Genomic DNA, 25,221 nt, shown 5'->3' with positions numbered 1-25,221 from the left:
GAATTCTTATAGAGAGAGAGAGATTCCACGAGTGGAACTCTGTTCATACAATATTCCTGTTGCAGGAAGTGTAGGAAAGTGATCCCCTGCTCCAGTTCCTTCACTCATTTTGCATTATTAAATAAATCCAGCAGGCAAACGAAAAGACGCAGGGTTTTTTTCTCCCTCCGCATGATGTTTTTCTCTTTTGTTCGCTTCCAGTTGTAAAACTGCACAAGAGGATCGGAAAGTGTTATGAAAGTGTTGTAAAAGTGTCTCATTTGCCAAGCTGAAATAATCCATTTGGCAAAAATGATGCTTTTACAACACTCTCCCATACTTTTACAACCTGAAGAGAACAAAATGTATGTGGAGGGAGGAAAAAAACACATCTTTTTTTGTTTGACTGCCAGGACTGTTTAATAATGTGGTAAAGCTTCAATGCCCGGCTTCAAAGAGTTATGGGTAACTGCACAGGAAAGGGGTAATTGGTGAAAACTGCAGTGACCTTGATTTTATGCCAAAGCTAAATACAAATAAATACAAATACAAATGTACACACACATACATACTATGTATAATATTTAAGCATTTCTTTAACAGACCATGCTGCTAGAACTTATGAATATGAGTATGAACATGCTGGGTGGGTATGATACACATATGAATATGGTGCGTATGATGCTTTGGAAGCTCTCATTCCCTGAAAGTGCACCTTCTTTCAGCTTTTCACTTGACACGGTGCATGTCAGAAAGCAGGAACAACAAAGAATAAGAGCTGATAATTTGGTAATGAGCGTGGCCAATAGTTCCCAAACCTTGGTCTTCCAGGTAGTTTGGGCTTCAACTCCCAGTCAGCTTGGCCAGCAGTTTGGAATTCTGAGAGATGAAATGCAAAACATCTGGAGAACCAGAACTTGGAAACCACTGAGCTAGACCTTGAAAATGTTTTCGGTGAGTCCTCCTACTAGCTTTAAACACACACACTATCTGCAGATAATCAGATATTCTACATTTTAATGCATGCATTCACAGGTGTGCCTGATTTAAGCCATGAGAAAATTTCTTCATGAGTGAAAATAAATAAAAGCACTCCTATGGAGACATAAAGCATCACTTCAAAAGATTCTGTTTTTGCAATGCCATTAAAAAAACAAGGGAAACCAGTCCAGGAAAATTTTTTCTCTTTACGAGATTGATTTTGCACAAACAACCAGATTCATCTCCGAACAATAACTACAGCCAGGGCAGTATCTTCAAGGGCAAGAGTCTCTTTCTGGCCATATATATATATATATATATATATATATATATATATATATATGAAAAGGGGTTCTTATCAGCTGAGAATGTGGCTTGTATTCACAGATGACAGCAGAATCCACCATTATTATTATCATTCAAAAAGCCTCTAATCTAGACAGCTTGAACATTCTTTTCTTAAAAGTAAAGTTATAATATTTTTATTCAATTAAAAACACACAATGACAATAGCAAACAAAACAAACAGAACAAAACAGCTTGAACATTCTGTCACACACTGTAAAACCTATACAGTACTAAACAAATAGAACATTAAGCGTGTTATAAAAAGACTTCCACCTATTAAAGGCATATAGCTCTACATATTATTATGACTCCCTCTTAGACAAACATATCCTGATCATCAAATTATTTATAAACTCTAAAATCATTATAAATACCAACTAAATGTCATTCAAATTATACTTATATCCATTAACAAAATAAACTATCCTATACATCTTACAATTCTTGTAATCAACAATCTTAAATCTCATTCATCAAACCCTACACTCATTCAATTTCCTTGTTTTCCCCCCTAAATATTCCACACATGAATTCTAATCTTCCTCGTTCAAAATAATAAATAAAAATCCCCTGTATATCCCTTAATAAATATGTTAATTTATCTATTTTCACTACTCCCAATAGAAAACTTGAATACTCTTGGTGTATGTACATAAGCCAAATACCACATGTTCTGGAACCTTCTCATAACATTGGCTAGCAAGAGGAGAAAAAAAGCGAGAGCATACTGCTGACAACATTAGAGCAAACATATAAATGCATTTAAAAGAATTGTAAGTGAATTAATACTACAGTCAGCCCTCCACATTTGTGATTTTGACTTTTGTGGATTTATTTGTGGATCTGATTAATATGTTCTCTCTAGGAATTTCTAGATCTTCCAGCATGACTCTGCTGGACGATGACCAGAGAGTCATGCTGGAGGACCTTCAGATTTCTAGAGATAATACTTCTCTAGGCATATGTAGGTCCTCCAATGTGATTCTATAGTCAATGTCCAACTGATGGTGCTAGAAGACTGAGGTCCAGGACAGATGGGCCAAAAGCAGTGTGCCGCTGCTGATACTAGGATTCCAGAGGGAGCAGCAACTACACGCACCAAAACTCTAGTATGCCACGGCGGTGGCCTAATGGTGGCCTCCCGTCCATATGAGGGCTGCCATCTTGACGCAAGCAACACGCAGCGTACAGATCTCGATGTGCATCACTTACGTCACCAGCATGCCAATGGCGCACTCATGACGTATTCCGGGCACCATAAAAAGAACCCGTTTTCCCCAGGTTCTTTTTACTCCGGAGGAACGCCGTGCGGTTTGGCCTTAGATTCCTAGAGAAAACACTTCTTTAGACATCTGTAGGTCTTCCAGAATGATTCTACTGTCACCTTCCACCTGATGCTGACCACAGAATTGTGCTGGTGGACCTATTTGTGGTTTCCCCACTTTCATGGGGTTCCTGGGCCCCTAACCTCAGCAAATGTGGAGGGCCCACTGTACAATATACATGACCAGAGTTGGCTGATGGCTGCCATGCTAATGGGGCAATTAATCCAATCCAGGTTTGGGCTAGCTTTAAAGGATTTATCCTTGATGTTGAACTTATATATAGGAATTGGTTTCAGCAGCTTGGGAAGTTCTTTTATAGCTGGTATTAAAGGACTGAGTTTCCTCTTCACCTGGCAAGCTATGAGTTGCCATTGGCTTTGGATTTGTACATTAAAGCAGCTACCCAAGGTGTAGAAGTCCATTTCCAAAATATGTTCCAAAATTGAGTAGCTCTTTTTAAATTTGCAATTAAAACCTAGCTGCTAGACCAGCGGGCTATTAAACAGTAGCAGCACTGGATGGACTGTTTGTGCTTTTTCATCTGTCTGCCCTTTGCTGTCTGTCCTGTGTGGCTGAATGCTTGGCTATAAAAAGCGGGATGATGTTAGTTCTGCACAGATACATTTTGCAAAATTGGGAAAAGTGCTTGGGGTCTTGGTCTCAGGCTGGAACCTACACTTCTTGTGGGATTTGGAGAATTCCTTGATAGATCATCTCTAGCCTCTCTAGACCAACTGTGAGATTTTCTTTTGTCTGAATCCCTGGTTTGACCTCAGTTCCCATATTGACACTCCATGTTATACAACTGCCTTGGAAGGAAGTGAATCTGATAATAAAGAACTCTTAACAATATCTGCATAAAAAGACTTATCACAACAACCAAGGGTCCAAAACACACTGCAGAAATAATCCAGTTTGAGACCACTTTAACTGCCCTGGCTCAATGCCAGGGCATTCGGGGAACAGGAGTTTTGTGAGACATTTAGCCTTCTCTGTCAGAGAGCTCTGGTGTCACAATAAATTACAGTTCCCAGGATTCCCTAGCACTGAGCCAGGGCAGTTAAAGCAATCTCAAACTGGATTATTTCTGCAGTGTGTTTTGGACCATCAAGTGACAAACCTCAGCCTACAAGCTTCTGCAACTGCTGCGTTGCTTAAGCTAAGCTTGTTTGTGGACTACATTAATGCCTGGATGAGGGGACCACTGGGAATCCACATAGGCTGCACTCGGATTTGTAAGAGAAGAGTGGAGAGAGAATTACACACAGATGAAGTAAAGCAAAGTGAATACATAAGACATTATCCCAATGGCAGCCTTACGTAATCACACCTCCCTGAGAGACATCTTGGAAATGACATCACCTGTAAAGTGCTCCTAACATCTGCAGTCAATAATTTGGCAGTATGTTAATGAATGTCTGAACATCTCATGGAGACATCCACATTGAATCATGCTCCTGTGTGTGTGCTGGAGAACTTCATCCCTGTTGAGTAAGAATTTTGTTGCTTTTAAGAAAGCCAATGTAGCTCTAGTGGTGTAATGTGGTGTAGGATGGTGTAGTGGTTTGAGTTTGGACTACAACTTTGGAGAGCAGGGTTTGAGCATAAAATGCACTGGGTGACCTTGGGCAAGTCACATTTTCTGAGGGGTTTATCACACGGAGGGTGAATTGGTAAAATCCTGTGCAGAAACAGGATTTTAAAATCTGAGTGTTGTCAGATGCAGTGTCATGAAGGAGAAATAATGTGGAAATAATCCGAATGGAAAGCTTTAGGAATTTAACAAAAGTAAAAAGGAGCTGGTTTTGACGACTTTGCACTTGGGTTATTTTTGCATTATTTCTCTTTCATGCAAATGTCGCCTGAAAAACATGGGTTCCCCCCCCCCCCCCACACACACACTTTCTATTTGGGTTAACCCCGAACGTCATCTGAAAAACAACCCACAAATGTGGGTTGTTTTTCAGTTTAAATTTAGGCAAGGGACAGACCGCCCAAAAAGGGTGGCCTGCCGGTGGCCTAATTTCCTCCGGAGGGAAGCCATAACTGCCAAACCACGCGGCTTCCCTCCTCAGGAAAAAGAACCCAGAAAAAACAGGGTTTTTTTGCGCTGCAGGGCTGACATAATGAGTGCTGTGCGGTGAGATGTGGATGCCACATGGCACATACGTAACAATGGCGGCACCTGTGTACATGGGGCACCACCATTGTTACGTCACCGCGCCATGTTAGGGTTAGGGACCGTGTGGTTGCCGCATGGTCCCTACCCCTAAAATCAGCGTGAGCATGGCGTTTCATGCCTGTTTGTATTGGGCCTCAGTTTCTGCACAGATTCATTCCATGTGATAAACTCTTGAGCCTCAGAAGATGGCAAACCTCCGAAGGAACCTGCCTAGAAAACTCTAGGTAGATCCCTCTTAGGGTCTCTATATGTCAAAAAAGACTTGAAGGCACACAACAACAACAACAAGATCTTTGAAAGGTGATAACAGAATCTGTTATCAATTATTTATCTCATACTTTTGTACTGTGATGATATTCCACCATGATCTACCTACTTTTGTTGCTGTTGTTATGCCTTCAAGTTGGTTCTCTTGTGGTGACTCTATGCTAAGGTTTTCTTGGAAAAATTTATTCCAAGGAGGGTTGCCATTTACTTCTTCTGATGTTGAGAGAATGGGACTTGGCCAAGGTCACCCAATGATCTTACCTGTCTGGGATTCAAAGCCTGATCTCTCAAACACTCAAAATGTCAACACCATGCTGGCTTCTCTCACTGTCATTATGCAATCCACCAATGTGCATAATTTTTATTTCAGAAGGCATTTGAAAAGTGACTTATCATGGGGCTGAGCCTTACACTGAGGATACTGGGAAGTAGTTGCACACCATCCAAGAGAGCACAGATGCATGTGCATCAGTTACACTTGGAAACTTCTATTTATGCAACTATGGACTGAATACAGCCACTGTGTCATGGCAAAAAAGGTACAACCCCATGCATGATGGAATTTATATCTGCAAAACACCAATAGTGTGTGTGTGTATGTATATATGTATGTATGTGTGATTTCAAGTTACTTGTCCATTTATGGTGACGCCATGAATTTCATAGGGTTTTCTCAGGCAAGGAATAGCACCTAGTATTAATTGCTGATTTCCCATCCAGGTACTAACCAGGACTGACCCTAGTTAGCTTCCAAGATCAACCAGGATCTGGTGCCATTATACTGTATCAGCCCACATTTTGAGATGGTTTTGGCTCTGGTCTATTAAGTCAATATTAAGGAATAGAAAAGAAACTATCAACTATGGCCCATCACTCACATATACAATAGATGGTTGCCATTGTTCCATTTTAAATTGTCCCATTTTCCTTCAGGGTCTCAAGAAGAAACCTGTTCTAAGGTTTTGGTAACTGATTACTTCTGTTACTGTAACTAAACGACTGATTTAGGTCAGGCAACTCATTCATTAATAGGTCTTTAAAGGTCACCACTTAACCCAGACAAAAATGAGGAACCATCTGTTATAAATGAAAATGAGGAAGGCTATGTCTGTTGCACCAATGGATCCAATATGGCAGAAATGTACTCTGTATATGAATATCATAGAGACGGGCAAGAATAACACCAGTATAAAGGTGTAAAGGTGTAACCAGTATACACTCATAAATCTACCTGAACTTAACTGATTGCATGTGTGGGAAGGAGGGACACTTTTATCCACTAAAAATAAAAATAAGGGCCAGAATGCTATTGGCACACTCTGCTATTGTAAAAATAATCGCACAGAGGTTATATGTGTAGCTCCTAATTCTATATTCACACACAGAGCTTTCTCTCACACTTTTAATCTGGTAGTACTGAAATAATCAAGTGTTGCATGGTGAGTGACCTCTAGACCATGATGATGCCCATTGATGCAGTTGGTTGAACAATTACATCTGCTGCCACACCACATCATCATTGCAGTTTGGCACTGCTGTATCTGTCATGGCTCCATCCTATGGAATCCTGGGATTTGTAGAGAAGCCTAAATAGCTCACAAAACCACAAATCCCAGAATTCCATAGCACTGAGCCATGGCAATTAATGCAGTGTCAAACTGCATTAATTATGCAGTGTAGATGCAGCCTATGAGGCCCAGAATGACTATGTTGGTGTATATTTTTGCTACACTGAAAGTGCATTTCTTGGCTCACTAAGAATGCCAATTTGAAGATCATGGCTCTAAGCAAACAGAGGACAGCTGCCATGTTCCAGGATTTTCCAGGTTCTGTAATGGAGCAGTAAATTCACCCAAACAGAGGCAGCCTAGCTGGCTGGCAGGAAACAAGGCCTGAAAGCAAGTAAAGGCTTCATCCAACCCTGTCCTGGCACTTAGAAGCTGCTTCCCCCCACCATGCAACCCATGAGCTGGGTTTGATTTTGGCCCCTACCTTTTGTGGCAGTTTTGGGAAGGGAGGATCAAATTGGAAGGTGGATGGGGTCTGTGCACTAAGCATGTGACAATGCAGACATTCTAGGTGCATCAATAGGAACTTAGTGTTCAGTTCAAGGGAAGTTGTAGTCCCACTCTATTATACTTTAGTCAGGCCTCACCTAGAATATTATGTCCAGTTCTGGGCACCACAGTTCAAGAAGGATATTGATAGGCTGGAACATGTCCAGAGGAGGGTGACTAAGATGATCCAAAGACTTAAGTCTTATGAGGAATGACCTAAGTTGCTGTATGTGGCGCGTTACAAACGCGCGCATAGTATGCGCTCCACGCGTACTAGGGTTAGGAAGAGCCGTCTCTTCCTCACGGCCCCCAACCCTAGTATGCGCAGAGCGCATAAGAGATGGTGCCACCCATCCACATGGGGGCTGCCATCTTTACGTAGCGGACGCTCTGCATCTGCACGTCACGCCCCGGATATGACACCACGAGTGCATGACTAATGCCTCGCGGCGTCACATCCGGGACCCAGGAAGGAGCGCGATTTTCGCGCTCCTTCTTTGCTGCGTCCGGGAACCGCACTGTTTGGCTGCTGCGGTTCCTGGACGCAGCAACCGCCGGCGGCAGCAGACCACCGCAATCCAGCGGTCTGTAACGCACCTGTGTTTAGCTTGGAGAAGAGAAGACTGAGAAAAGACTGAGAAGTGACATGATAGCTGTATTTAAATATGTGAAGGGACATAATGTAGAAGATGGCGTGAGCTTGCTTTCTGCTGCTCCAGGGACCAAAGCACAAACCAATGGGTTCAAGATACAAGAAATATTTACTGAAATAAAATTGCCACTTTACTGAAACTATAGTTTTTTGTGGGTTTTTCGGGCTATGTGGCCATGTTCTAGCAGAGTTTCTTTCTAATGTTTCGCCAGCATCTGTGGCTGGCATCTTCATCTTCTCTTAAGATGTCAGCCACAGATGCTGGCGAAACGTCAGAAAGAAACTCTGCTAGAACATGGCCACATAGCCTGAAAAAACCACAAAAAACTATGGATGCCGGCCATGAAAGCCTTCGACTTTACTTTACTGAAACTGTTTGACAGTGGCATAGTCTGCCTGAATGAGTGATTGACTCCTTTTTTTGGAGGTTTCTGAGGGTGGATGGCCATCTTTCATGGGTGCTTTAGTATGCTATTCCTGCTTGACTAGAGTTGAACTAGATGGTCCCTGAGGTCCCTTCCAATGCTATGGATCTATAATTCTATTGTCATATGCAGTATCGGATGGGGAGCCCTAAAGGGACTCTGGTAATGTAGGCAACCAGATCAATCCCCACCCCCAGTTGAAGGGCAGATGGCTCTGCCTCATTCCTGGGTCATAGGGGGATAACACAATTGCTGACCCCTGAGTGAATTTTCATGTTTGTCATTCCAGAGCTATCCAGTAGACAGGGTGCATGAATGGGTTTCCATCAACCAGCAGGTGGACTGGCTAATGCTTGGATCTAGACCCATGCTGTGGGATAAGCCTATGCATCAGTAACCATTAAAGTTGTGGACCATTCCAATCAGATGTAGTCTGTGCCCATTCTTATTACAGTAAATGCAAACTTGCAGTTGGGTCAACAATGGAGGCCAAGAGCCCCTTCCTTTTGTGTTTAGGTCTGGAGTGTGGGATAACTGTTGAGCCAACAATTGTCATCACCAAAGATCTATAGTAGGCCCTAATTTTGCAAAAATGGAAGTGGCTCAGATATCATTTCTGTTTAAAACACACACACACACATTTTGGCAATTCAAGGCTGCTTGTTTTGCTTGACAGAAGTACCCTGCTTGCTAGAAGATTCTAGGAGAATAAATTTCCTTATGCCGACCTCCCTTTCTTTCTGGCAGCCGCTGGGGGTATTCATGGGTGCTGGGGAGTGGGGACAAAAATTGGTGAGAGACATATAACAGCCTCCATGTTGTTCTAGATTTTAAACGAAAGGAGCAGGAACTGAGAACATCCAATAAATCTGATGTGGAAAAGAGGGACTCATCTTCAAGATGTTTAAAATATGATTTGGGGCTAATTCATGATATAAAATCTTCCTTCATGCATTCTGTGACCCTGACTCTTTTTTCTTTATTTAGATTTTAAACATCCAATGATATTTAAGAGTACACCCAAAAATGTGCCAGACACCTGTATCAAGATGTTCCAAAGCACAATACTATCCAGGCATACTTCTTTGTGAGCCAGGATGGGTAGATGGTGCATTCTGTGGCAAATCTGAGTTGGTTGCCATGTGATATGTGAAATGGCCTCCCCTTCCCCTCAGACAATTGAAGGTAAAGTAGCTTTCCACCATGATATTGTTTTCCTCTTTGGTTTTTTATTCCATCCATATTTTGCCCTTCCTTGCAAGATCCCAGAGCAGCAAATGACTTCCATATGAAAACATATTCAAAATCACAAATCTAAAATGAACCAAATACAAATATCCAATAAAGTGCAACGAAATCAGCAACCCAAGGAAGCAACAAAGACAAAACACTTTCTTATACCCACTTGTAAGAGGGTTTCTCATTCCTTGCATCTTTTAAAGTGATCTGTCTATGACAAGAACAAGATTTGGACATCACTGCATCTCTGGCGGAAGGAGCGCCTTAGCTGGGTGTCACCACTGAGCACCCCTTGCAATTCCCACATGGTGTTTACAAAAAGCATGCTGCGAGAGCTCAAATCCCAAAGCTTAGGCTGTTGATCCATTTTTAGCAGAAACCTTCAGTAAAATGCTGTAACAGTTAAGGATTTGCTTGTTCTTATTTTCTATTTGCTAGTCTAGTGTTAGCTAGACCTTATTTCTGTAATCTATTATATACTTTTCCTTCTTCGACGATCATCAAACATCATCTCCCTCGGCACAATTCCATTTTCCCTTTGATCTGTTTCCCTATCTGTGTATCTAATCCCCACTGTGATTTTCACAATCGCTTATCTTTACTCGTTACAAAATTTGTCTCCAGGAAATTAAAAGTCATTCAAAATGAAGCAGAAATTAAACTAGTGATGCCAGCAAATATCTGCCACTTTGTTTCTTAGTAAATCAAGATTTGTGGGTGTTTTTTTTAATAATCCTTCCTGATCTTTCCTATACAGCAAGAATTTAACAATGTAGCTTTAACATGTTATAGGAAGAGACTGCATGGCTACCTATTTTAAAAGCACCCCTCAACTATTTTTATTACCTTTCTCACAGAATTCAAGACAAGTAAATACTGAGGACCATTCCTGCTCTGCTTATTTCTGGTTATGGCATTCTGCTCTATTTTCAGCAATAATGGCTGCTGATTCCAGAAAGGATGTCATGGGAACAAACATGGAAAAGGCACTGTATTATTTATTTGGAGCAATGGCTCGTAACACACTATTTTAAAATTTGAAGATACATCTGACTTTAAGATTGCATACCTAGGAACTCAAAAGAGGTTACTTCTGGACAGACAGGCATAGTTCCATGGTACCTGAAGGTTAATTCAACAATTGATGTAGTGAATATGCATTTTCCTTATATAAAGGAAAACTAAGAACAAAGTGCAATAAAAATATTTGTGACAGAATCTTTATCTTATAATTCAAAACAAAAATATTTGGTGTAAGAGCATTCACAGAAAACCACCTATCTATTCCAAATTCTAGCTTCCAATTTTGATTCACAAAATCAGATGGTAATATAGATCAGTTTATAAATAGCAAGAGGCTCTGTTTTACATTCCTTACAGAAGAATCTTCTTGAACAATCCTTTGGGAATCTTGGGTCAATTCAGTTAAGAAAAGTACTTTTCAACATGCTATAAATTTCATAATATCACAAAATAATCTCTTCTCTCCAACTACCCAGTTTAACAATGAAGGTTGCATTTCATTAACGGAATGGGGTATCTTTGTGTGGGTGTTATGGAATTACATAGGAATACACACACATACACACTTATACAAAGGCCCTTTCTGTTGGACACAGCTTAAATGTAAACCTCATTCTAGACTAAACTAGGCGGATCTTAACAAAACCAATTATATGTTGACAGCAAGATGTTCCTTACTAAAATGCAATAGGATTTTAAAACGAAATGAGGACAAAAGCAAAAATGTCAACAAAACGCACCTAGATTACTGGGGAAGGGACAGCATGGTGTTGCTATTTTCCTTCCACCACAGTTGGAACCAAAACAAAGGAAGGTACGCAGGAGTGATGAAGTCTGAATAAAAATGGCTGAAATAGCAATGTAAGGCAAGCAGAAGGTAGCCAGCCACACCCAATGGGACAATGTTCAAAATATGTTTCTTACCACAAAAGAAACACCCCTATTATTTGTGCTCACTCACTCATTCAACAGATGACCAAGCTCACAAAATATTCTGCATTTGTTGTGGTCTTTCAGCACACTGAAAATTTGGAAAGCTCAAATCATTAACTATCAGGCAAAGGCAATGCTATATGACAATGACAACGATGAGGAGGATGAGAATAAATGATAATAATAGGAGGAGGAGAAGAGGAGGAGATGGCTTGAGCAAAGCAATCTCAAGCAGGCTGAATTGTTGCAATGGTCTTTGTGAAACGGAGTTTTCACAATGGGTGTGTCACTTTGCCAAAAAAGGATGTGCCAAAGCTCTTTCCAAAACATAACAACCAGAGCAACGCACAACACACCAGAAACAGATTCCAATCCACCGTCCATCCCCAACTCCTGACTAACTTCCCACTGTTCAGATGGGCAAACATACCTATTTACAGGTGGTGTTCCTGAAAGAGTGGCAATGGGCAAGTGGGCAAAAGGTGCCACTTGTCACAGGCAGACGAAAGCCAATGTGACATTTTCAAGAACACCACACTTGGGTGTGGAAAGCAAACAGGAGGCATGGGACACTGCCAGGATCTATCTGCCCACCCATCCACCCACCCACCCACCTTTCTGTCTAATATCTATAAATATATCTGTATTTCTATCTATTGCTACAAAAATGTGTCGCACATAAAGGCCCTAGCAATGGTAGGGTTAAAGGGAGGAGAGGGAAGAAATAGAAAGGTAAAACAAATTGTTCTCTCCCTGATGTCTTCCCCTATGCAATTCTTTCTAGGCACACAGTAGAGAAAAATATAAATATATACACATATATACCCTGGCCTTTCCAATTGCTCCAGAGGCATTCCATCTTTGTAGAATCAGCACTGGCTTGCATTTTGTGATGGAAGAAAGGAAGGAATGGCTGGGTCCTTTTCTTCTTTCAGCTCAGGCACTGTCTTTTCTCTTAGCATTCAAGCATTCCAAAGCATGAATAGGTGAGCTGGTCTCTGTGGTTGCTGATGTAGATGCTCCTCTTCCCCCACCTTCCCTTTGCACTGGCTAGGGATGGAGGGATGCTGTTCAGCAGAGGAAGAGAAGATGGGGGAGGGTGCAGTGTGTAACCGCTGCGGTCCACACTGCAGCAAATCAGCAAAAGGATGCTGCGATTGCCCTGGGGACCAGTCTCTTTTGTTAAAAAAAAAGGAGGAAGGGTGTGTGTATGTGTGTGTAAGACAGAGATGCAGGAGTGGCTTTGCAAATGATAACAACAGCAGTAATAGAGGGAAGATATTTTATAAGAGGGGAGGTTGAGCGAGTGTGGTTAAGCCAGGCGAATGGTTAAGGCAACCTGACAGCCAAGGAACAAAAACAATCTGGGTGTGGAGAGAAAGGCAGGGTGAGTGAGGAGGGGAGGAGAGAGATAAGAGAGATGTGGGGAGGGGGGAGCAGGGTGCGGCTCCCTCTCTGTTGACAATCTCTGTTCCAGAAATTTCTTGCTAAGTTTAAGGAATCAAGCATTTCCTTGGGATTTATGTGTGCATAAGGCTGCCAATGGTGCCATTGCTTTCCTGCCCATCTGTCTTTCCTAATCCTGCTCCCCAGTCGTATCTGCTGACAACAGGGCTGAACGGCAGGGTAGCAAATGGAGATCAAGATTCAGTGCTAGATCTCAAGCTTTGCTTATCTGTCCAAGCCAGAGCATCTTCTTAGCTCATCTTGGCCTCTTGGATAAACTCCCTGGTGTATTTCCATCCCCACCCACCCTTTCCACTATAATCCAGAAGTTGTGGTAAAACCAAGAAAAACAGACCATCCTGCTATAGTTCTATGGAAGAAAACAACAACAGTGAGCCCTATCTAGCCTCAACAGAACAATAATAGAAACCATACATCTTTCTTATTTTAGATACCAGTCGTGTGTTTCAGAAATGGGGCTGCTACTTAAGCCTCACTTTTTAAACAAGGCAGACCAAAATAGACCACATGTTTGTGTAAAGTGTGCATATGCTGATGCACATGTATAGCTGCAAATTTAGAAACCATGACTGCAATATAAATAGAAATGGGATACATCTCATCATAACATTGAAGACTGAGACCAGCTGACTACCTGTATCCCAGCTACTCAGTCTGCTATCCCAATGATGCTGTTATGAAGTGGCCAGCAAGCCTTGTTTTGTGCCTCCAAAAACCTGCCAGGAGACCCCCCCCCCAAATTTTGGTCATTTTGGTCAGCCAAAATATGCCACAAAGCACCTCATCATCATGAAAATATAGTTGTTTGGGGTCTTTTGCCCTCTGCTACCCTCAATAAAGAAAAATGAACCCTATTCCAGACAAAACCTTTAAAAAAACACACCAGAGGTTACTTCACATCTGCTCATGCTATGAGTAAAGCTGCATCTATCATTTTGCTCCTCAAAGGACACCTCTGAAGGAAGGACAACTTTGGTGAGTTCAAGCAACAATCTGACGTCTTTCAGGGACCACCTGAACTGTCAAAAATTCAAAACACGCAAACAAACAAACAAACAAAACCAACATTCTCCAAATCCCAGTAGTGATAAAAAGCCTACATTTGGGGAGGGGGGGGGTAAAATGTACGTTTTTGATGTTAAACTGTGTAGAGGTCCCCCAACCAATTTAAAATGTGAATTTCTACTCCTGGAAGGCCAGAAAAGGGCAATGTGGGAGAGATTACGGGGTCAAAAACTGCCCCTGAAAAGCTCTTGCAGCCTTAGGGCTCCAGTTTATCCACCCCTAAAATAATGAAACACACCTAATAGTCCTTTAAAGAGGTGATTTAAGAGAGGCCTGTTTACAACAACAACAACAACAACAACAACAACAACAACAAAGAAGAGAAAAAAGGCTACTCTAAAGATTTTATAAATCTGACATTTATAAAAATTAAGACAGTTAAACATGGAATGAAAGCATCCAGGGTGATGCCCCTGTTGTTGTTGTTTTTGTTGTGTGTCTTCAAGCCATTTCTGGTTTATGGAAACCTTAAGGCAGACCAATTACAGGGTTTTCTCGGGCTGAGAGGGTGTGACTCACCCAAGGTCATCCGGTGGGTTTCCATGGCTGAGCATGGATTCAAACCTTGATCATCAGAGTCCTAGTTTTACACTCAAACCACGACACCATGCTGGCTCCTATGGTTTAAATCAAGGGGGCTGCATGTGGTTACATGTGGATCCATTGACCCATTTAGCCCCTGCCAAAATTAGTGGCACTGCTATTGCCAATGACAAAACCATACCCATCAAAAGTCAACAGTGGCAATAATAACCCAAGAAGACCTCTCCCATTCCCTCCCAGAAGGGCAGGAGGCACTCTGCCCTGAGCAGAGCAGAGCTCTATAGTACAGGAGGTATCTCTGACATCCACCATAGAGTGCTGCCATTGTGGCTGCAATAATAATAATAATAATAATAATAATAATAATAATAATAATAATTTATTTATTTATTTATTTATTTATTTTTATCCCACCTCCCCGAAATGATTGAGGCACCTTACAACTGTAGTGAAATTCAAACAATACAAAAGTAATACCATATAAAACAAAAATTGAAACAATACAAAATAATTCCCATCCTCCCTGAAATAAAACACATAATAATTCCACACAATAAAATTACAATTTAAGTCATTAAAAACAATCAGAGACCAAAAGCCGGGTATCTAGGAGTAGTCAGTATGGGGATCATATCAGCAGGTATCCGAGTGAGTTATTCAGGGAAGGCCTGTTGGAAAAGATCCATCTTGATGGCCTTTTTAAAGCCATCCAGATTAGTGATATGTCAGATGTTGTGAGAGACGTAGAAACTGCAGCAGCATGTTCTCCATTGGGTTAGGGATTTTATTGTGGCTCCCCATCCCTGCAAATGTGACCACCCTGGTACAATTCTTTTTAAAACTACAAAACCAAATGGACTGATGAAGAGATGTGAAGAAATAAGTTCTAGGGTGATGGGACTATTAACTGAAAGAGTTATAGAGATCCTACTCCTTGTTGAAGAGGCTGTGGCTGATGGCTACGGCTCTTCAAACAAAGGAGGGATGGGGAGCCTGGGCACATGCAACTTTTAAGCCTGTTTTCAAAGCCTCAGGCCCTATAGATCTTCTATGTTCCTGTTTTTCTGTCAAAAAGGAGAAAGAGATTGACCTGTGCTCAAAGCCTCTGTATCCATCTTTTAAATAGGTTGTGGTGTGTGATATTTTTAAAAATGACCTTTTTTAAAACCAAAAGGTGACTTCTCTGACCATCTCTGGTTTTCTTTCTTTTCTCATTTTCCTTTCTTTCTTACCATTTTTGGTGGAGGGTTCTTCTCTCTTTTGCTTTCCTTTCATTGTTTTTCTTTTTTGCCATTTTTGATAATCATTGTAGAGTCTCCTAGGGGCAGAAAACTGATCCCAAGGTCTGCCAGAATTTCCCCAGCTCTAAGAATTGAAGAGCAAGCGTGGTTTGAGCATGACTCTGGTGACTGGGGTTTATCTTGGTCTGGTCATGTAAATCTATTTGGTGATCTTGGGCAGGTCACACTCTGGCCGCATTCCCACTTTGACTTAAAGAGACTTGCTGATCAGGTTATATGACCCTCATTCCCATTTGAAACCGGTTCCAATCCTACTGTGATCAGTTTCAATCGCGATGAAGTGAGGCAAATACAAAAACCCCTGCTCTTTCCTGACACTTCTTTGGCGGTTCTTTTGAAAAAAAATCAATTCTGAAGTGTGTTCAACAAGTGGGAACAACGAATCTGAATTGCATCATTCTGGAGGGGAGGGACTAATGGCAGAGGGGTGTTTACCATCCCTCCTCAGTTTTTGGTATATCACCCCGCCCCCAGCCCTGTCTTTGTGCTTGTGGTGTGACCTATGGGCGCATTATTTTTTTAAAAACAAAAATTGATAGCAGATTTGATTCATTGATTTGCAACTACTTGCAATTATTCGGGCGGCAAGTCGGGCAACTGGACCAACAGCAGTTCAGTGAGACAAGTATTTACAAAACCAATTAATCGAATCTTCTATCAGTTTTTTAAAAAAAGTTTCCAAGCCAGGCTGCCGCTTACGTCATTGATGACGTGCAGATGATTGACATGGATTTCAAAGTGGTGCAAACCAGTGGGGTCAACAATTGTGTCAAAAAAGAATCGATTACAAGAGGATGATGAAAAGATCTGCTTTCATAGTGGGAATGATGGACCTTTTGGAATCGATTCACTGACATGGAGCAGAGGCAAATTGCAAACTGGTTTAAATGTAAGTGGAAATGGGGCCTCTATCAGCTTCACAGAGATGTAGCCAAGGGGGGGGGGGTTCTTGGAGTCCGGACCCCCCCTTCCATTAGAAAAATGAATGGCGTGTGCTGCTGTGCCGCCGCGCCCAAGCCCCATTATAATGGTGGCACTTAGTCTGGACCCCCCCCCCCCCCACACACACACACACACTTCCTAAAATCCTGGCTACGTCCCTGAGCTTCAGAGTATAGCAATGGCAAATCCTCTCTGAAGAAACATGCCAAGAAAACCCCTTACAGTCATCATAGGATGGAAACAGGTTGAAGGCACATAACAACAAAAGTAGGACATATTACAGCCAAATTCAGTAGCTCCCTTGGAATACTTGTTTCCATGGTTGCTTTGTAGGCACTTTCAAACAGAGAGATTTCCTCTGTACCTCACAATGCAAGGAGGGCCAGTAAGGCAGCCACAAGCTACAGCTCTTGTTCAGCATCCACATCTGTGATGGGATAAGGTGCCATTTCTTAACCTGTAGATCACTTGGAAACCACCATAAGGTGGCAGGTCCAGGAAAAGAAATACATGGCAGCCAATATCACTAAAGGCAGAATATGTATAAAAATGGTACATAATTTTAATAATAAAATAATTTTTACTTATGTCTATATAGGCAGCCATAGCTTAGAGGGACTCTATGCTAGACATGTCAAAAGTTGTCATGAGTGATTTTGGTTGTTGTCCAAGTTGCAATGATGAGTTCCAGGTTGAAATTCTGAATGGAGGGGGCTACCGTTAAAAGCCAAAAAAAGAGGCAGCCATAGCTCATAAAAAATGGTGGTACATGGAGGTACTTGTTTAGGTTTGTCATTCAAGTGACTAATAAAAAAATGAAATTGCAGTGAAGGGTCTCTTAGAATACATCAGACTATCAAGTTGTTGTTGCTGTTGTTGTGTGCTTTCAAGTCATTTCCAACTCATAGCTGTTGAAACTTATGCATTTTCTTGGCAAGATTTGTTCAGAGGGAGTTTGCCTTTTCCTCCCTCTGTCAGGATTCTGGCAGATCCTGGCATAAAAGTGGTTTGCTGTTATCTTTACTCTTCCTATGTTATGCTAGTGTATTTGTTTTTTTATTTCTAGAGAAGTTGTTTGGACATCCTACTGTTTAAATAGCATTATGGAATCATATATTATATGTATAAGGGATTTGATTGTGACATATGATGGGGATAGGTATTACTGTTCAAATACCCGAGATAGGAAAAATAAAAAGGGAAGGAAAACAGGAAAGGGCAAAGCACTTCTGTTATGATTTCTAAGTTTTAAATGGAGGACAGGAGAGGACCCTCTGAGGTACAGCTGGCAAAAATCATAAGAAAAAATGGGAGAGGGAAGCAGGGAAACAGCAGGTCTTATGGGCCTCTTATGGGGGATTAGGTATAGATCTGGCTTGCACTGAGTGCAATTCAGTTAGATAGAGCTCTTTGAAGTCCAGCTTGTGAGGTTAAAAATGGGAGTTTAGAGGAAGAAGAGAAGTCATCATGGAACTCTTTTGGGGAGGAGAAGCTCAGGGAGGTGGGTATGTTTAGTCTGGAGAAGAGAAGGTTAAGGAGTGACATGATAACCATGTTCAATTGAGGAGATGTCTTATTGAAGAAAGAGCAAGCTTGTTTTCTGCGGCTCCAGAGACTAGGACATGGAACAACAGACTGAGATTACAGGAAAAGAGATTCCACTTAAATATTAGGGAGAACTTCCTGATTAGGAAGAATATTAGGAAGAACTTCCTGATTCTCGGAGTGTGGTGGGTTCTACCTCTTTGGACGTTTTAAAACAGAGGCTGGATGGCCATCTGTTGGGAGTGCTTGGATTGTGTATTCCTGCAGGGCAGGGGCTGGACTGGATAGCCCTTAGCATCCCTTCCAACTTTATGTTTCTGTTCTGTACACTTCAGCAAGGTATTAATCAGGAATCACTGCTTCTACTCCTTGCAGCATCAGCCACTGGAAGAAGATTAATGATCATGTCATCCTCCAGTGCCCCACTTGGTATCAGTACAGACTTCTGTCGCTTAGGACGGTTGACTGCCTTTTAAGGTGGACAAAACTCAGGTTGTCGTACTTTGGACACATCATGAGAAGACATTGGAAGAAACTGTAATGCTGGGAAAGGTAGAGGGTAGTAGAAGGAGAGGAAGGCCACATGCAAGATGGATGGATTCTATTAAAGAGATCACAAGTATGAGTTTGCAGGAGTTGAGCAGAGCAGTGGAGGACAGAGTTCTTGGACTTGTCTCATCAGCAGGGTTGCCATGGGTTGAGATCGACTTGAGGGCAGTTAACAACAAAAACCAGGGCTCTGATGAGGAGATAAAACATGACCATGACATCATGGCTATGTGTTTGACTAAGATTCTTAGCAAATGCTTCATCTCTTATGCATCACCTTGGAAAAGAATACTTTTACATTGGGCCCTTGGTATCCGATGGGGTTTAGTTCCAGGACCCCCTGTGGATACCAAAATCTATGGATCCTCAAATCCCATTAAATACCCTGGCATAGTAAAATGATGTCCCTGACATAAAATGGCAAAATTGAGGTTTGCGTAGAATAGATAGATAGATAGATATTCAAGAGATGGATAGTTAAAAGCAGCCCCGGTGGCACAGTGATTAAATGCCAGTACTGCAGCCACTCACTCACAAACCAAAAGGTTGTGGGTTCAATCCCAGCCAGAGGTCAGGGTTGACTCAGCCTGGCATCCTTCTGAGGTTGCTAAAATGAGTACCCAGCTTGATGGGGGCAATTAGCTTACAGTTGTAAACTGCTTAGAGGCTGCTCAGTGCGGTATGAAGAGGTATATAAATGAATCTGCTATTGCTATTGGATAAGGAATCCATGGTTATGGAGGGCTGACTGCATTTTATAATTTATTTATTTATTTACTGTATGTCATGCCTTTCACTCAAAATGGGATTCAAGGCAGCTTACAATATTTTTAAAAAGATCAAGCTAAAGCATTAATTTATAAAAGTTTAAAATGAATTAAATAATAATACTTTAAATACACACACAAACATAGATAATCAGCTTGTATTAAAAGCTGGACTTTAGCTCTCATTACTTTTGGGTTTGTTTGATTTTTTTTTAGCAAAAAAGCAGACCTTAGAAGGCCATCATCAACACCAAGCAAAAGTTTCTGAATTAATCAATTTTTTTTGGAGGGAGGTTGTTCATTATTTTGAACAACAGTGGAAATGACTTCCCCCTCCCTTGTCATCTTTATTTTAGTAGCCAAATAGTTGAAAACCTCATCCTCAGAATTTATTACAGTTTAGTCAATTATCACCTGCTGTTTGGATGATTCAACATTTCTCCTTAGACAACCCCACCTCATAAAAACATCAGGACTAGAAAAGATGTATTTGAATACCGTGGTGATTGTAGGCTTTTATTATTGCATATGTTTGTGACTGAGTGAGTCATTCACTGATCTCCCGCTTGAATAATGTGAAAATAAACTCTCTTTGCACCTCCAAATATAAAATCAAGCAATATAGCATCAATGCAAAAAATAACAAGTTTACCACAAAAACCTATGAAGAGATAATCCAAAATGAAACAAGAGATTGTGCTGGAAGATGAGATTCCCAGGTCAGAGGAGTGGAGGACAAGTATGAACAGTGCTGTGTCTAATGACACAACTGGACTTAAGCTAAAATGACGTTCAACTGCTAACATGGGCAGAGGTGAAACATATTATAGGAACTGCAGGAACATGGATTGTGAGAAGCATGAATCGGGGAGGCTAGACATAGTAAAATAAGAAATGAAATGAGTGAGCTAAAGTGGATAGGAAGGGGACATTTTGACTCAAATAACTGCACTATGTTTTACTCAAGAAATGAAAATCTAAGAAGAAATGGGGTGACATTAATAGTGAAGAGAGATTTTTTAAAAATAAAATTTGCTCATTAAAAAACAATCAACAGATCAACAGCACAAAAACATTAACAAATGCTTACATAGAACATAGGGCACGAGTTATGTTATCCTGATCTTGAAATACAAAGTAAATTTCCCTGCGATTATTTGTTCTATTGGATTAATCCTTTCCAAACAGAATTCATAGGTCAATAGAATATGACTTCCTTCCTCATTAATTTGATTTACATAGGAAATGAATGGGAACCATGTTACCTCAAAGGCATCATTATCTTTCTGTTCTTTTGCTCATCTTACTTGCCCTGTTAGTCTCTCTGATAGTGCTAAATTCCAAACCTTTTTATACCATCGGTCTAAGCTAGGTGCTATCAGGTTCTTCCAATTGCTGGCAATGACCTATTTGGCTGCTAATAACAGACAGGACAGCAAATCTTTATGTTAAAAAAAAGTGAAGATAGCTGTAACAAGTGCCATCAAAGAATATATAATGCAAAGTCTGACTGAATAATATCAATAAGACTTCAGGGAAAAACCATCAGTATAACCACAATCCAAGTTTATGCTCCAATTACAGAGGCAGAAGGAGAAATCGAAATATTCTCTTCTGGAGCCTAGAGGAAATTGATCACACACCAAAACAGGATTTGCTGTTAACCATAGATTATTGGAATGCAAAAGTAGGGAAAAGAGCAGAATCAAAGACTGTAGGAAAATTTGGTCTCAGATCAAAAATGAAGCAGGAGAGCGACTGACTGAATTTTGTGGGGCCAGTCATGTGTTCGTTGCAAATACGTTCTTCAAGCAACCAAAAAACTGTCTATATGGATGTCACCTGATGGCCAGTATATAAATCAAATAGGCTACGTAATTAAGAAACAAAAGATGGAGAATCCCCATGCTCTTTGCAAAAACAAGACCAGGAGCACATTGCGGCACACATCATGAATGGCTAATCTACTAATCTTTAGTAAAGCTAAAGAAGTACACTAAGCCCACGTTTGTGTCAAAATACAGCTGGAAGAACATTCCTGTAAATTTTAAAGTCCATGTAAAGGACAGGTTTGCACTACAAAGTCTAATGGACTGGGAAGCAGAGGAACTGTGGTCTGGTACTTGAGACATTGGCTGAATCCACACTGCAGAAACTATTCAGTTTGTCACCACTTTAACTGTGATGGCTCAATGCTATGGAATTCTGGGAATTGTAGTTTCATGAGACATTTAACTTTCTCTGTCAGAGAGCTCTGGTTCCACAACAGACTACAATTCCCAGAACTCTATAGCATCGAGCCATGACAGTTAAAGTGGTGTCAAATGGATTATTTCTGCAGTGTGGATGCAGCAAAGTCACAGACACTGCCTGCAACCCGAAAGAAAGAAAAGACTCATTGGATGACAAGTGAAACTCTTCAACTAGTTCAGAACAGACAAAAAGCAACAGTAAAAGGTGACAGAAAGAGGGTCAGAATCCTGAATGCAACATTTCAGCAACATGTGCATAGGGACAAAAAGAAATACAATAAACAGAGCAAAGAAATAGAAGGTAACAAAAAAGGGAGACAGGACATCTGTTCCATGAGATCTGAGAAATTAAAGGGAAATTCAAACCAAAAATAGGAATGTTATATGACCAAAAACATGAAAGACAGTGTGGTGTAGTGATTTGAGTATTGGGTTAAGATTGTGCGACAGCTGAGTTTGAATCCTCCTTCTTCAACTATGGAAACTGACTGGGTGATGTTGGGCAAGTCACACTCTCTCAGCCTCAGAGGAAGGTACAGTACTGGCAAATCTTCTCCAAAGAAGTCATGCCAAGAAAACCCTAAAATGGGGGCACCATAAATTGGAGTTAATTTGAAAGCACACAACAACAACATTGGCTTAAGTACCCCAAAGGCACCATATCCTCCTGGATGATCTCAGTACTAAAGCAGGGTCAGGCCTGATTAATTCATGGAAGGGAGGCCATCAAAGAATACAAGGCAATGTAAGTTACATTTCAGAGGAAGGCAATGGCAAACCACCCCTGAGTGTTTCTTAGGCCTGTTACAGACTGCCAAAATAAAGCTGCTTCGGGTCTCTTTGGAGGTATGCTATTTAAATGATGCATGGGTCCTAAGAGTCCGGAGGTCGCACCAAAGCCACACTCCATTCCTAAGCACTGGAGTGCAGCTTTGGTGCAGCTTCCGGATTCTTAGGATGCATGCATCATTTAAATAGCATACCTCCAAAGAGACCCGAAGCAGCTTTATTTTGGCAGTCTGTAACAGCCCTCTGCTAAGAAAACCTTATGACATTCATGGGATCACTATTAAGTCAACAGGAGACTTGAAGACACATATGTTATCTTACATCTATCTATCTATCTATCTATCTATCTATCTATCTATCTGCTGGCAATAACCAAAGGGCTTTAACCCTGACCTTGTAAATTATTTCCAAGGGATGACATGTGAGCAAGAATGAATAATTTACATACACAAAGTGCTTTTCGAAATGCACCATCATGTTGGAGTAGTGTTGAACAAAGGCAGAGCTCCAGCAAACATGCTCAAGGCTTCCTGTTAAGTGCATAATTAAAAGGGATCTGAACTGGCAATCTTAGGTCTGCATTTAAAACTCTGTCCACTAGCTTATTTCCAGACCACTATAAAATCCAGGGCTGTATTTTCTTTTAATTCTATTCCTGACTCTGGATCTTGTAAGGAAGCTTTCTTTGAGGAGTGCTCACTCAGAATGATTCACTCAGCAATTGATACGTAATTACTAAAATCAGGTTAATGATCATTGCTGGCTGGAGGGATGATCCATGGTGGTATTTGATTTCTTCATCACTTTAAAGAGGCCATCCATCTATTTGTCTTGTAAAATCCTCCAAGAGCCACTCCAAATAATATCCTATATAGACCCATCAAGCTTTGAAAGCTCAATCTAGTGGAAACAGTGGGCCTAATGCATTTTGAAAAAGTCAAGTCAGGGCTTACTGTGGGCTACTCAGTGACGGAAATGTTTTCTTTTATTATTATGCAAGGGATAATTAAAAAACAAATAAACCAAGGAAAATTTTGATGCCAACTTAGGGGCCATTCAGACTACTATATACCCTGGTTTGTGAACCGGGTTAAAAGTGGGGAGTTCATACTGGCACTGGTTTATTCACAATCGAATCTGTGCTTTGTACACCCGATCTGGCGCACATCCCCTTCAGCCTGGGTTTTCAAAAAGTGGGGTATTTACTGTTCCTTTTCAGAAAACCCGGTGCAACTGAATCTGAACTTGGCTGCGATCATGATCAGGTCAAGTTCAGGGAAGGGGTAAAGGCCAGGGGCGGAACATGCCTCCCCTCCCCGCAACAACTGGCTTTGATCCAGCGCTTTGGGTTTTTACAGCTCCTTTCCCTCCTCTTCCGCCATTAGTTTTTTTCAGCAGCAGGAGTGCTTCATTGGGGCCTGGGAATTTTTATTATTATTATTTTTACAATTTGACAGCTTATGCGCATGCTACATAGGGCTCTTTAAATGGAAGAGGGAGCCCCCAGTCCATATATGGATAGTAAGCTTCCATATATGGACTGGGGTTCCCTCTCCCTCCATTTAAATGCTCAATATGAATGGGGCTCTTTAAACGAAGGGAGAGGGAACCCCAATCCATATGTGGAAGCTAACTATCCATATATGGACTGGGGGTTCCCTCTCCTGTTTAAAGAGCCCCATGTAGCCTGCGCATAAGCTGTCAAATTGTAAAAATAATAATAATAAAAAACTGATGCGCCCAATGAAGCACTCCTGCTGCTGAAAAAAACTAATAGTGGAGAAGGAGGAGGAGAGGAAAAGGAGCCACACAAGCCGCTCCGCTCCCAGCCATGCGTTAAAGCTGTAAAATGTAAAAAATAATTTTAAAAAAGCAGAAGCACCAGATGAAGCACTCACGCTGTTAATGGCGGCATTAGACATCACCACATCATTTGATTGACAGAAGAGGCTCCATCTTAACCCGGTACTTTGGTGAGTATGAACTTTAGTGCAAAGGGCAGTGGGCATTTCTGACCGGGCAGATTCGGTACCGGCTTAGCGAGTCCGGACTGGATCTATCCAGGGCAAATGAGCTAGTGGGAATGGGGCCTTAGAACATGGGCAGCAGTTTCCTCCTATTTTTTCTTGTTTTGTTGTTCACTATCTTCAATTCAACTTTGACGTATGGCAACCCTATGAATGAAAGACCTTCAAGCCACCTTGTCCACAACCGTCCTGGTCAGGTCTTGCAGATTCATGGCCATGGCATCTCTGATTGAATCTATCCATCTGGTATATGGTCTTCCTCGTTTCCAGTTACCCTCAATTTTACCAAGTATTCTTGTCTTGTCTAGTGATATGGCCAAAATACAACAATCTCAGTTTAGTCATCTCTGCTTCTAGGGAGAGTTCAGGCCTGATTTGCTTTAGGGCCCATTTATTTGTCCTTTTAGCAGTCCATGCTATTCCTATCCCTATATCTCTTCACCAGCATCACATCTCAAATGAGTTGATTTTCTTCCTATCAGCTTTCTTCACTGCTCAGTTTTCACAACCATACATAGAAATGAGAAATACAATGGCATTTACAATCCTGACTTTAGTATTCA

The 25,221-nt window shown here is 41.2% G+C and overlaps 1 protein-coding gene across 4 annotated transcripts in view; it reads right to left on the bottom strand.

Annotated features, from left to right (window-relative positions):
* The window catches only part of RTN1 (reticulon 1), a 182,469-nt gene that overhangs the window by 25,326 nt on the left and 131,922 nt on the right, over positions 1–25,221 (bottom strand). The window contains exon 1 of one of the 4 annotated variants that reach the window (XM_089522795.1): positions 12,237–12,718. The exons of the other annotated variants lie outside the window; for them this stretch is intronic. Coding sequence (XP_089378921.1) covers positions 12,237–12,297 — 61 coding nt within the window. The 5' untranslated portion in view covers positions 12,298–12,718. Of the gene's footprint in view, positions 1–12,236; positions 12,719–25,221 lie in introns of those variants that run through there. 4 annotated transcript variants of the gene reach the window in all.

This window comes from Sceloporus occidentalis, unplaced genomic scaffold (genome assembly GCF_023333645.1).
Source record: "Sceloporus occidentalis isolate IW3139 unplaced genomic scaffold, rSceOcc1.0.p SCAF_4, whole genome shotgun sequence".
Taxonomy (NCBI): domain Eukaryota; kingdom Metazoa; phylum Chordata; class Lepidosauria; order Squamata; family Phrynosomatidae; genus Sceloporus; species Sceloporus occidentalis.
Note: the sequence above shows the minus strand (reverse complement) of the source record. Positions and strands in the feature narration are given on the sequence as shown.